Raw genomic sequence first — 13,324 nt, forward strand, 5'->3', positions numbered from 1 at the left:
ATTGGACCGGTACCTCTTTGTCCTTTTGTCAGAATGAGCCTGCGGTTGTGGAACGCGCTCACGGACAGTCAGGGTAAATTACCTAATGGCAGAAAACTGTTTTGGAAAGTAAATGTAGCTGGACTATAAGAAATGTAACTTTATTTTGGATAAACAATTTGGATAACAATTTATAAACTTTGAAAACTCAATTTAACATATTTAACAAGTAATTTAAATCAAACATTACAAATGACCTCGTAGTCTTGCAGGAGCCAAACGGCCGTAGTAGGCAATGAGAATGGAGAGTGGAGTAGCTTCTGACAAAGGTCGAGACTGGATACTTTCACTTTGTATTTTAAGTCTCTTCTTGGCTGTGTAAAGATAACTTGAAGATATTTAGTATACATAGATTTCATATTTACCTTGGTCAATTGAGCGTGAAATAAGTAATGCATTGTCATTACTCCATCTCAAGTAAAACGGTTCTTCGGTATAGACTTGTTTGATAGCAGTCACGCGCTTGCTTAAGGGGAGGTTGTATAGCTCTATGACATAATCCATATTGTATGCCCGCCTCTTCTTGAAACGGTCATAATCCTGGCCAGCGATAACAATGAGGGTGTCAAATCCAACAAATTGTTGAACCTACAGGGGAAACACTGTATTTTCTGACAACTGCGAGTTTACCTCAACTTACGTCTCTAATCAGGCGGTCCGAAAACTGCACAGAGTTAGGTCTCTTTGGAACATATTTATAGTCGGGCCAGTTTTCCATGGTAGGCGGTACGGCGGTTTTATACGGATTAGGGTATACATTTAATCTACTCGGCTCTATTGCGTCACCAAATGAACTACCAGGTACTGCTTCGAAGTAACCGTAGGTGTTGGGTATCGGATCGTAGCAGACAGGGTTGTTGGCTGCCGGTTCGTAATAATCAGGAATGTCAGAGTCCGGTTCATAATAAGCAGAGGTGGTAGGTTCTGGTTCCGGTTCATAATCACCAGAGCCGATAGGTTCTGGTTTCGGTTCATAATCACCAGAGGCGGTAGGTTCTGGTTCCGGTTCATAATCACCAGAGGTGAAAGGTTCTGGTTCCGGTTCGTAATAACCAGAGGTGGTAGGTTCTGGTTCCGTTTCATAATAAGCAGAGGCGGTAGGTTCTGGTTCCGGTTCGTAATCACCAGAGATGAAAGGTTCTGGTTCCGGGTCGTAATAACCAGAGGTGGTAGGTTCGGGTTCCGTTTCATAATAAGCAGAGGTGGTAGGTTGTGGTTCCGGTTCGTAATAATCAGAGGTGGTAGGTTCTGGTTCCGGTCCATAATAAGCAGAGGTGGTAGGTTCTGGTTCCGGTTCATAGTAATCAGAGGTGGTAGGTTCTGGATCCGGTTCATAATAACCAGAGGTGGTAGGTTCTGGTTCCGATTCGTCATAAGCAGAGGTGGTAGGTTCAGGTTCATAAGCAGAGGTGGTAGGTTCTGGTTCCGGTTCATAATGACCAGAGGCGGTAGGTTCTGGTTCCGATTCATAATCACCAGAGGTGAAAGGTTCTGGTTCCGGTTCATAATAACCAGAGGTGGTAGGTTCCGGTTCATAATAAGCAGGGGTGATGGGTACCGGTTGGTAATAAACAGGGGCGATGAGTACCGGTTGGTAATAAACAGGAATGATGGGTACTGGTTGGTAATAAACAGGCGCGATGGCTACCGGTGTATAATAAGCAGGGATAGTGGGCATTACAACATTGTAAGTAGGGATACTGGGAATCGCTGCATGGTAAGCAGAAGTGCGGGATCCTGGATAACAGTAAGCAGAGGTGCTGGGTACTGCTGCATATGAAGGGGTGTTCAATCCTGGATTGTAGTAAGCAGAAGTGTTCGGTTCTGGATCATAGTAAGCAGAGGTGCTCGGTCCTGGATCGTAGTAAGGAGAGTTACTGGGCACTGCTTCATAAGAAGTACTGGGAAGTGCTTCATCGTAAGTAGCGGTGCTCGGTTCTGGATCATAGTAATCAGAGGGGCCGGGTACTGCTTCATAAGACGAACTACCAGGAAATGCTTCATTGTAAGGAGAGGTGCTTGGTCCTGGATCGTAGTAAGCAGAGGTACTAAGTAAAGCGTCGTCTTCAATTTGAGTTTGCGTTCCCTTATTTGAAATTTGATGCATCACTTCAAGAATTCTAGAAATAGTAACCATTGAATCTACTGAATTGCGAACAGATTTGACTCCAATGGCACTAGTGTAATACAGCAGAGAGCGATTGGAATCCGCTCAACTATGGATTACTGGAGATCATACCAAAACAAAAAACCATAGAACTACTATACTACTATACAAGAGGTCTTGTTAAGTAAGCAGTAATGTGGTGGCATCTACGAAAAAGTACCATCAAATGAGGGCCAACTGTTTTAAGAAATCAATGCCTATCTACGATTTTCATCAGCCATGTAACGATACTGAGCGATACTTACGATGCATACTTCTTTCGGTCACTTTGGTTTCTTATATGGGTGGTAAAGGATGCCTTTAGTGCATCACGAAACTCTTCGTATATATATGGTGCGTCACTCTCTGCATCTTCATAACCAAAGTAGTGATTTACCTGTTTGTCATATGGAGGTCTACAACGATATATACAAAATCGAGATGAGGAATTGACTTTTTACCTTAAATGGTGTCGACGAACAACGAGCATCGTTTGTGCCTTCTCCGGACCAACTCGTATTCCGATGAGATCGAATAACATTGCTATATACCGAATTGCGCGTTGCATATTGTAGGGCAGTCCAGTGGGAAATAATAAGACCCTTAAATTCGAATTTACCACTATTTGTTCGATACATGAGCAAACTTACGTTATTTCATTACTGAATCGGCTTTCCGAGAACTCTTGTAAAAAATTCATTATCTCTAGCTCGATCATCTTCCCTCCTGTGTAATTTTCATCATGAGCCATTGCGGTTTGTAGAAAATCTTCACTGAATTGCAAGGATTAGAGAATTAATGGGTGACAACAGTTTTCAATTTTGACACATGTCACATGCCTACTGAAATGAGTCTATAACTGTGTCCCCTTTAAGATTCAACTTAGTTCTCTCTAGTAAGGATAATGGAATCAATCAATGCAAAAATCTTGCTTAATTGGTAAATGTTAGGCCTCCAGTGATAAATTTGAGTATCGATCACAAAAAAAATTTATAATTTCACTTCAATGAAAGCAAAATGGCTTTTTTGATCAACCTCATAATTCCAATGATCTAATACCTACTAAATCGATGAAGTGAAGCATTCCTGGTGCAATAAGGTTCACCTCCACTCGTCTAGTAATGTAAATTTGGGTACCATACCTTCAGAAAAGAAAATGGGAAAGCGCGAAATCGAAATTTTAACGAGAAAAAGTGGGAGAACGCTTCGATTTCCGTTACTGGAATCGTTTTATACTTATGAAAAAAGCCGCGTTGTCACGTTTAACAGCGATCTTTCTTATCGATCGTGATCGAATGTTTGGCAACATTGCATTTGGCCGTTAATAATTCAAGTTTTAACTTAGATATCATTGTCAAGAAATCCAATTTTTATTTTGTGGTTGGCAATCTAGCTACGTTTGTTTCTGAGATACAGGGTGAAAACGAAAACTGCATATTTTAGATTTTTTACGTAGAATCCAGTGGCGTAGTAAAAAAATTTTGGAACACCGTTTCTGAGAGTAGTTCCAATGGTGGCATTTTTTAAGTGCAACACTCGGTATATCTTAACGTCAATATTTTTCCTCATTACATTGATGTATCACACCCTATATTTTAGCCATGAACCAAAAATAAAAACCGTGTTTTTTACTGTTTTTAAATAGTAGGCCATGGATTCATGGAGATTCTGTTGTGTTTATTGTACCTATCCATGGTAACTAAGGCAACCGATACCAATCAACAAAATGGCTGACGGTAGAAATGCCATTTTTGAAAAATATGATACAGTATAATGTACAGGGTGAACTTTTTTTTAATTTTCATCTCTTAAACCATTAGATATACAACGTTGCTTAAATGGGCGAAGTTATGGCCAAAAAACCGAAAAATGTCATTTTCGAAAATGGGCTAGCGTTCATTTATTTTCAATTATATAAAAAACAGGTTTTAACAAACCCCTTGTAATTTTTTCTCAGCTTTCTGATGGTGCTAACATGAAATTTTTATGACTTGTGGGTTCCGAGTAAATCACAACAACTTGTTTATTTTTTATGGACGTCATATTGGATTTTTAGGTCCCTAGATTGTGGTATTAAGTTTCACAAAAAAAAGTGGCGCAGGGTCTCGAAAACGGCAAGTCTCTAAGTATCTCTAAAAACAGCTGAGATACCCTGCAGTCTCAACCAAAATATGACACACGGTACATTGATTTATCTTTACGCCCCAGGAAGAGATGAAATTTTTATTTCCCCTAAAATGTACCATTGTATCTATATATTTCAATATTGTATCGTCTGATTGTTTGTTGCTTCATTAGTACTCTTTTTTTGTCGGATTTATGGCTCAGTGGTAGAGCATTGGGTTATAAATCCGGAGGTCGGGTGTTCGAACCTGGGTTGAGGTGAATTTTTCATCTGTAGCGGAGTAGGAAATTACCTTAGACCAGTTCCGAGCATTCTACCGGCTACTCCGAATTAGGTTTTCCTGCAGTTTTCCTAATTCGTAAGGTAAATACCGGAGTAGTATAGACCAACTTAAGACCTTCTGAAGAGGCACCTCTAAATAGCATTATGCGGGTCACTCTGTAATTGGGCGCATGCCTGTTGAGGGCCCAAAACAAAAGAGGAATAATAACAATAACAACAATAACAATATTTGAACAGGAAAATGTCACTTGCTATCATCACTTGCTCGGTACTAAGATGCAGTTAGTCTGGTTTGGGCAGATAAGGATACTGAATAGCATAGACGATTTTTTGGGGGAGGAACATATTTTCTATATTCAAATACTTTACAAATATTTATCAAAATCACTTGTAGTCATTATATTCAACATTAGGTGGCACCGTTCTAATAGAAACAACCCTTATACACTAAATCTTACAAAGAACAACAAAACATACATTCTATTATGCAGGATGTATCAGGTAATTCTGTCAAAAAAATTGGGCGGCAAAGGAGAGCAATACAAATATTCTCTGCAAATACAGAAAAATAAGGGAGGTATTGCCACTTCATTCTTTTTAGCAGAGTAGATACAAAACGGAAGAAATTTACATATTGCCAATATATAATTTTGATCGCCGAATTTTTTTGCCATATGTACCTGTTACACGCTGCCGTCCATTAAAATATTAAATTAAACTATGTACTAAATCAAAAATCACAAACGCACACACTGTAGAGTGTTAAATCTTACTCTAATAACCAGGCGAGAAATCATTAAAGTATGCAGCTATAATTGCAAGAGGGCTGCCGTCTTCAAGAGTTCTAGCCCTCATTTGCATTCCTCTCACTACTTCCTCAGCTGAAAACATAAGTTTAAAGTGTTACCATACCCAAACATTCTGTTTACCATCAGATTTTGAGCCAAATATGAGCAGTGCGGTATGCTCATCACACCACTTGATGTATTGTGGTCGGTTCATATATCCTAGTTCGATGTAATTACGTATGTCCTCATTATTAACATTGTATAATTCAACAATGTGACCCATATTATACTGCTCGTTAACGAATTGTTCATAATTTTGATTGGCCAGCAGTACGACAGTACCATCGCCAAAATATTCTTCGATCTGTAACGGAAAAAATATTTTTTTGCACTGATCTGCAAACTTACGTCTTGCGCTTGGGGCAAGTCAAATGTCAGACCGCGTCTTCTCGTTAAGTCGCCCTCCGTCATGTGGAATGGAGAATTAAAGAAATAGCGGATCCCAACGCGTGGTTTTATAGGTTGATGCGTACGCCAAACAGTCGGTACAAATTCCTTGGCATAAGGATTTAGTGTGCTTTTGAACTAAAAATGACACGAATTTGAGCGCCAACAGGATTTTGCTTATTAGACACTTACACCATTTTCTAGTTCAGTTTCATAGTAACAGCGAGGTTCGGGATAAGATTCTTTTGATATAACTGGAAATTTATATGGGCATTTGTTTCCACAGAAACACCGTGGCTCAGGATAACCTCCTCCTATTGCCGAGTGATACATTTGTGGTTTCCTAAAATATTAACGTTGAATGAAGACATTCAAAAGAAAACCAAAAACCCAGTCAATAATGCACCAAAGTAGAGCTTAATAGGCCACTGTAACCACCATTTCGCCTGTTATATTCCATTCAATTTGCCTCGGTATAGGTCAATAAATTAAAAAGTTATATCAATTTTTTTCCCTCCAGACGGGCATTTTTTTTTATAGGGAAGCGGTTTTCCACTTGCCACAACTGGTGGCGACACAAGTCATTGAAATACCGTTTCGGATAGACCATTTCGTATGTTGTATTGGAATAAATTTCCATCGATATCGATTAATAAGTAAAGAAGTTATCAATTTTTCTCTGGGACGTGCATTTTTGATAGGGAAGCGGTTTTCTACTTGCCACGGAAAAACTAAAGTGAACAGAGGCCACTGTAACCACCTTATGGATGGTCCATTTCGCCTGTTATATTCGATTCAATTTGTCTCGGTATAGGTCAATTACTAAAGAAGTTATCAATTTCTTCCCTCAAGACGGACATTTTTTGATAGGAAAGAGGGGAAAACCAAAGTGGACGCAAGCCACTGAAACCACCTTATGGATGGCGCATTTCGCCTATGACTCCACAGCAACTCTATTTTGATCGCATAGTATAATGCCCTCACACACACCAATTTTTATCTTAAATGAGATGTATTTTACTGTAACTGTCGCTCAATGATCGTCTTTTGTTTTTGAGTTTTTTTGCTAAATTTGGAATGAACATGAAATTCTAAAACCACATACGCTAAAAAAGTATGATACTGTATTTTGAAAAATTCGAGATTTTTCATTCGCACTGTAGGTAAACCTCTCGCCAGGAAAGATTGCCGGTCACAGTCACAGAACACCTGATCCCGGTCTACAATCTGTGTTTTTCTAAAGATGTGAGCGACCTCCGGGATAGGATCGTGCCAGTGTTGAACGAAAAGTCTTTTCCACGTAAAACCATTTAGTACTAGCGGTATAACGGAAATTCTTGAAAGATACAGTTGTTCCTTAGAGCCATTTAAACGATTTGACCCGAAGAACACTTGACATTTTCCGTGTGGGTAGATTTTAGAGGGATTGGGGGTGATTTATTGTAAAAATTTTTTAAAAACTAAATATGGCCTAGAGACGAGATCTGGGGGTCGATTACGTATGATTTTAACCCGAGAAATCCAATGGTACCGCTAGAAATGTAATCCGGATACCGGAAGTCCGTGAAAAACCGCCATTTTTTCGAATTATATTTTCTGTTTTAAAGGCACACCGGGTCGTGTAAGGTGTGTAGACTTATGTTTTTGGGGTCAGGGAATTCATTTATGAATATAACCTACTGTCATCGGAACTGCATGAGAGGCTTCCCTACTGCACTTTTTGAAGACGTCGCACGCGGTGAAACCCAAGATATTCCAAAGTTTTAATATATAAACTTATTTTATTTAATAAAAGTACACATTAACAAAACATAAGATATATTAAAACATGGGGTAAAAAATGTATAAGCCTATGAAGAATCACCAAGTACATTGCTGACCTCCTCTGAGATTGCGTTATCACCACTGAAAAGGAATTTTACATATAAATATTAAAGGTTCGGTAGTAAATAATATCGAAAGTATACAATATTCTTACCCTTTGTTTGATCAATCTCCCATACATTTTTGGCATGCAGGGGAACATGGTAATCTCAGAGGAGGTCAGCGATGTACTTGGTGATCCTTCATAGGCTTATAAATTTTTTACCCCATGTTTTAATATATCTTATGTTTTGTTAATGTGTATTTTTATTAAATAAAATATTACAAATTTATATACCTATAGGTATTAAAACTTTGGAATATCTTGGGTTTCACCGCGTTCGACGTCTTCAAAAAGCGCAGTAGGGAAGCCTCTCATGCCTCCGATGCCAGTAGGTTATTTTTGTTATCATAAATGAATTCCCTGACCCCAAAAACATAACTCTAGACACCTTACACGACCCGGTGTGCCTTAGAAATATAATTCGATCAAACAGTCTGCCATTTTCTAAAAATGGCGGCTTTTCACGGACTTCCTGTATTCGGATTACATTTCTGGCGCTACCATTGTATTCCTCGGGTTAAAATCATACAAAATCGACACCCAGATCTCGTCTCTAGGCCATATTTAGTTTTTAAAAAAATGTTACAATAAATCACCCCCACCCCCTTAAAAATCTACCCACATGGAAAATGTCAAGTGTTCTTCGGGCCAAATCGTCTAAATGGCTCTAAGGAACAGCTGTACCAAGTGGCACCTTGGTATAAGAAAATGCAGTATCTTTTGGTATACCGCTAGTACTAATTGGACTAAATTTAAATGGCAAATTAACTAATAAGTATAACAAAATGACCTTTATAATGAGCAAACACTAATGCGAATGAACATGATAATGAATACCCTGGTCTAGGTAGTACATACGGGATGTTAGTTCCAGCATTTAAGATCATTTTTGTATAATTTTGGGTGAGTATCTGGTGAAGTTTTCTTCTAAGCTCAGCTACATTGACCTGTTCCCCGTCAAAACACACATCATCAATGTTCTCGCGATACGGCAACCTGAAAACAAATAATTAGAAGAAGAAAAAGCATTGCGTCTTCTTCTTACCGCAAATGTTGCTGCCGCACCACCGCAATCAAGGGGTCCTCCCCGCTAAGTCGGACAACCACCAAATTGAACATCATTGCGATATACTTGATGGCCCTTTGAAAATTATGTGGCAGATCAGGGGGAAATAATAAGACCCTGAAAATGTACACTTAAATGAATGGTCCCTATACTACATTGTGATGCTTACGTTGGTATATTGGGATTATCAGGAAAATGTTGCATAAATTGGGTTATTTCTAATTCTATTATTTGCCCGGGAGTAAAATTTTCAGTCTTGTCAGCCATAGTGTGAGTCGAGGAGTTGCTCAACTGTCGAGTTGTAGAATGTGTAAATTATCCAATCGGTGTTTTTCAAGTAGCCAGTTCTTTCCTAAGGGCAAAAATAAGGAATAATTAAAATTTAGAGTGGTAGACTTTGCTTAAACAGGCAGAGCCTTATTACAGTTGAGATTATCCAGAATTCTAGTAAAACGCTGCACACGAAAATCTGTTTTGATTTCTGTGAGGCAAAATTAAAGATCCTTTATTTTTTCTTATTATAGGTCGCTAGCCAAAACCTTCTTAGAATAGCTTGCAGTAGTTTTGAGGGGTTGCTGGGAACCCCACTCAGAACTAAAAAATTCTACCAAAAATCGTCGAGCATATTTGTTTTCAAACGCCATTTAATTTTCTTATTACTAGTTTGCTATAAAACCCCATTTTAGAATTGTTGAGGCACTGTCCAGTACTCTAGTCGAGTGTTTCTTAGTGCAAAAGCAGGAATCCTCCATACACATAAGACTAAATTTGGAGCATTTTTTGGATGATTTTTTGAAAATCAATTTTTTTAGGAGGTGCTAATTTTAATTTCTAATAATTCATCCTTCACAGGTTATCGCATGTTACAATGCTGTACTGTAACTTTTTGTGCAAGTAGCATACAAACAAGTTAAAAACGTGGTTACTCTCGACCGACTAAAGCGCATTTTCGCGAAGTGACTTTGTCTTATAGTCTCGGGGCTGTGCTACACCCTATGAGAAAGAAACTACAACGAAAAAGCTAGGGATTAACGTTCGGAAAATGCACTAAAACACTCTAGGAAGGAAAGTTCATAGATAGATTTTACGTTAAAGATCTGAATATCTGATACGCTCCTGCATTTTTCAAATGACATGGTTGGTATTAAATCTACACTTTTCAACCCTTAAATAGAGCCATTATAATTTATGTACGACGCTTCCGTTTTCTTGATTAATCGTAGCAGGGACAGTTTAGTCCAAATGAGAGTTGCATACATTTCTTTTAAATATTGCGATTGGTATTAAATCTACCCCTTTTGTCCCTTAAATAAAGTCATTAAAATGGTGTACATTTTTACATTTGGTTTACATTTTTTCTGAAATGATTTTTAAAATCCGTCCTTTTCATTGGATAAACAGCAGGGATGCTTTAGTTCAGCTGATGGTTGCTTGTGCAAATTTGTTTTCAATATTGGCACCTTTCATCCCTTAAATAAAGTCATTAAAATTCGTGTACAACGCTTCAGTTTTTCTGAAATGATTAAATTAGTGGATAAACAGCAGGGATGGTTTAATTGAACTGACGGTTGCTTGTGCAAATTTGTTTTCAATATTTGCACCTTTCATCCCTTAAATAAAGTAAAGTCATTAAAATTCGTGTACAACGCTTCAGTTTTTCTGAAATGATTTTTTAAATTAGTGGATAAACAGCAGGGATGGTTTAATTGAACTGACGGTTGCTTGTGCAAATTTGTTTTCAATATTGGCACCTTTCATCCCTTAAATAAAGTCTTTAAAATTCGTGTACAACGCTTCAGTTTTTCTGAAATGATTTTTTAAATTAGTGGATAAACAGCAGGGATGGTTTAATTGAACTGATGGTTGCTTGTGCAAATTTGTTTTCAATATTGGCACCCTTCATCCCTTAAATAAAGTCATTAAAATTCGTGTACAACGCTTCAGTTTTTCTGAACTGATTTTTTAAATTAGTGGATAAACAGCAGGGATGGTTTAATTGAACTGACGGTTGCTTGTGCAAATTTGTTTTCAATATTGGCACCTTTCATCCCTTAAATAAAGTCTTTAAAATTCGTGTACAACGCTTCAGTTTTTCTGAAATGATTTTTTAAATTAGTGGATAAACAGCAGGGATGGTTTAATTGAACTGACGGTTGCTTGTGCAAATTTGTTTTCAATATTGGCACCTTTCATCCCTTAAATAAAGTCTTTAAAATTCGTGTACCACGCTTCAGTTTTTCTGAAATAATTTTTTAAATTAGTGGATAAACAGCAGGGATGGTTTAATTGAACTGACGGTTGCTTGTGCAAATTTGTTTTCAATATTGGCACCTTTCATCCCTTAAACTTCGTGTACAACGCTTCAGTTTTTCTGAAATGATTTTTTAAATTAGTGGATAAACAGCAGGGATGGTTTAATTGAACTGACGGTTGCTTGTGCAAATTTGTTTTCAATATTGGCACCTTTCATCCCTTAAGTAAATAAAGTCTTTAAAATTCGTGTACAACGCTTCAGTTTTTTTGAAATGATTTTTTAAATTAGTGGATAAACAGCAGGGATGGTTTAATTGAACTGACGGTTGCTTGTGCAAATTTGTTTTCAATATTGGCACCTTTCATCCCTTAAATAAAGTCTTTAAAATTCGTGTACCACGCTTCAGTTTTTCTGAAATGATTTTTTAAATTAGTGGATAAACAGCAGGGATGGTTTAATTGAACTGACGGTTGCTTGTGCAAATTTGTTTTCAATATTGGCACCTTTCATCCCTTAAATAAAGTCTATTAAAATTCGTGTACACTGTGCTTCAGTTTTCTGAAAGGATTTTTAGATTAGTGGATAAACAGCAGTGGTTTAATTGAACTGATTGGTTGCTTGTTGCAAATTTGTTTCAATATTGCACCTTTTATCCCTTAATAAAGTCTTTAAAATTCGTATACAAAACGCCTTCGTTTTTCTGAAATGATTTTTTAAATTAGTGGATAAACAGCAGGGATGGTTTAATTGAACTGATGGTTGCTTGTGCAAATTTGTTTTCAATATTGGCACCTTTCATCCCTTAAATAAGTCTTTAAAATTCGTGTACAACGCTTCAGTTTTTCTGAAATGATTTTTTAAATTAGTGGATAAACAGCAGGGATGGTTTAATTGAACTGATGGTTGCTTGTGCAAATTTGTTTTCAATATTGGCACCCTTCATCCCTTAAATAAAGTCATTAAAATTCGTGTACAACGCTTCAGTTTTTCTGAACTGATTTTTTAAATTAGTGGATAAACAGCAGGGATGGTTTAATTGAACTGACGGTTGCTTGTGCAAATTTGTTTTCAATATTGGCACCTTTCATCCCTTAAGTAAATAAAGTCTTTAAAATTCGTGTACAACGCTTCAGTTTTTTTGAAATGATTTTTTAAATTAGTGGATAAACAGCAGGGATGGTTTAATTGAACTGACGGTTGCTTGTGCAAATTTGTTTTCAATATTGGCACCTTTCATCCCTTAAATAAAGTCTTTAAAATTCGTGTACCACGCTTCAGTTTTTCTGAAATAATTTTTTAAATTAGTGGATAAACAGCAGGGATGGTTTAATTGAACTGACGGTTGCTTGTGCAAATTTGTTTTCAATATTGGCACCTTTCATCCCTTAAATAAAGTCATTAAAATTCGTGTACAACGCTTCAGTTTTTCTGAAATGATTAAATTAGTGGATAAACAGCAGGGATGGTTTAATTGAACTGACGGTTGCTTGTGCAAATTTGTTTTCAATATTTGCACCTTTCATCCCTTAAATAAAGTCATTAAAATTCGTGTACAACGCTTCAGTTTTTCTGAAATGATTTTTTAAATTAGTGGATAAACAGCAGGGATGTTTTAATTGAACTGACGGTTGCTTGTGCAAATTTGTTTTCAATATTGGCACCTTTCATCCCTTAAGTAAATAAAGTCTTTAAAATTCGTGTACAACGCTTCAGTTTTTCTGAAATGATTTTTTAAATTAGTGGATAAATAGCAGGGATGGTTTAATTGAACTGACGGTTGCTTGTGCAAATTTGTTTTCAATATTGGCACCTTTCATCCCTTAAGTAAATAAAGTCTTTAAAATTCGTGTACAACGCTTCAGTTTTTTTGAAATGATTTTTTAAATTAGTGGATAAACAGCAGGGATGGTTTAATTGAACTGACGGTTGCTTGTGCAAATTTGTTTTCAATATTGGCACCTTTCATCCCTTAAATAAAGTCATTAAAATTCGTGTACAACGCTTCAGTTTTTCTGAAATGATTTTTTAAATTAGTGGATAAACAGCAGGGATGGTTTAATTGAACTGACGGTTGCTTGTGCAAATTTGTTTTCAATATTGGCACCTTTCATCCCTTAAGTAAATAAAGTCTTTAAAATTCGTGTACAACGCTTCAGTTTTTTTGAAATGATTTTTTAAATTAGTGGATAAACAGCAGGGATGGTTTAATTGAACTGACGGTTGCTTGTGCAAATTTGTTTTCAATATTGG

At 37.0% G+C, this 13,324-nt stretch overlaps 2 protein-coding genes across 7 annotated transcripts in view; one reads left to right on the forward strand and one right to left on the reverse strand.

The window, feature by feature from the left end:
- The window catches only part of LOC116166594 (zinc finger X-linked protein ZXDB-like), a 57,787-nt gene that overhangs the window by 26,722 nt on the left and 17,741 nt on the right, over positions 1-13,324 (forward strand). The window lies entirely within an intron of this gene.
- Positions 671-2,146, reverse strand: LOC116167001 (proteoglycan 4-like). Its single transcript, XM_031482235.1, has one exon. It carries the CDS (start codon positions 2,144-2,146, stop codon positions 671-673), a length of 1,476 nt encoding a protein of 491 aa, XP_031338095.1.

Source organism: Photinus pyralis, unplaced genomic scaffold (assembly GCF_008802855.1).
Source record: "Photinus pyralis isolate 1611_PpyrPB1 unplaced genomic scaffold, Ppyr1.3 Ppyr1.4_LG3b, whole genome shotgun sequence".
NCBI lineage: Eukaryota > Metazoa > Arthropoda > Insecta > Coleoptera > Lampyridae > Photinus > Photinus pyralis.

Excerpts from the sequence above, each read along its gene's own strand:
- LOC116167001 (XM_031482235.1), bottom strand. The coding sequence starts at position 2,146 with ATGCATCAAATTTCAAATAAGGGAACGCAAACTCAAATTGAAGACGAC.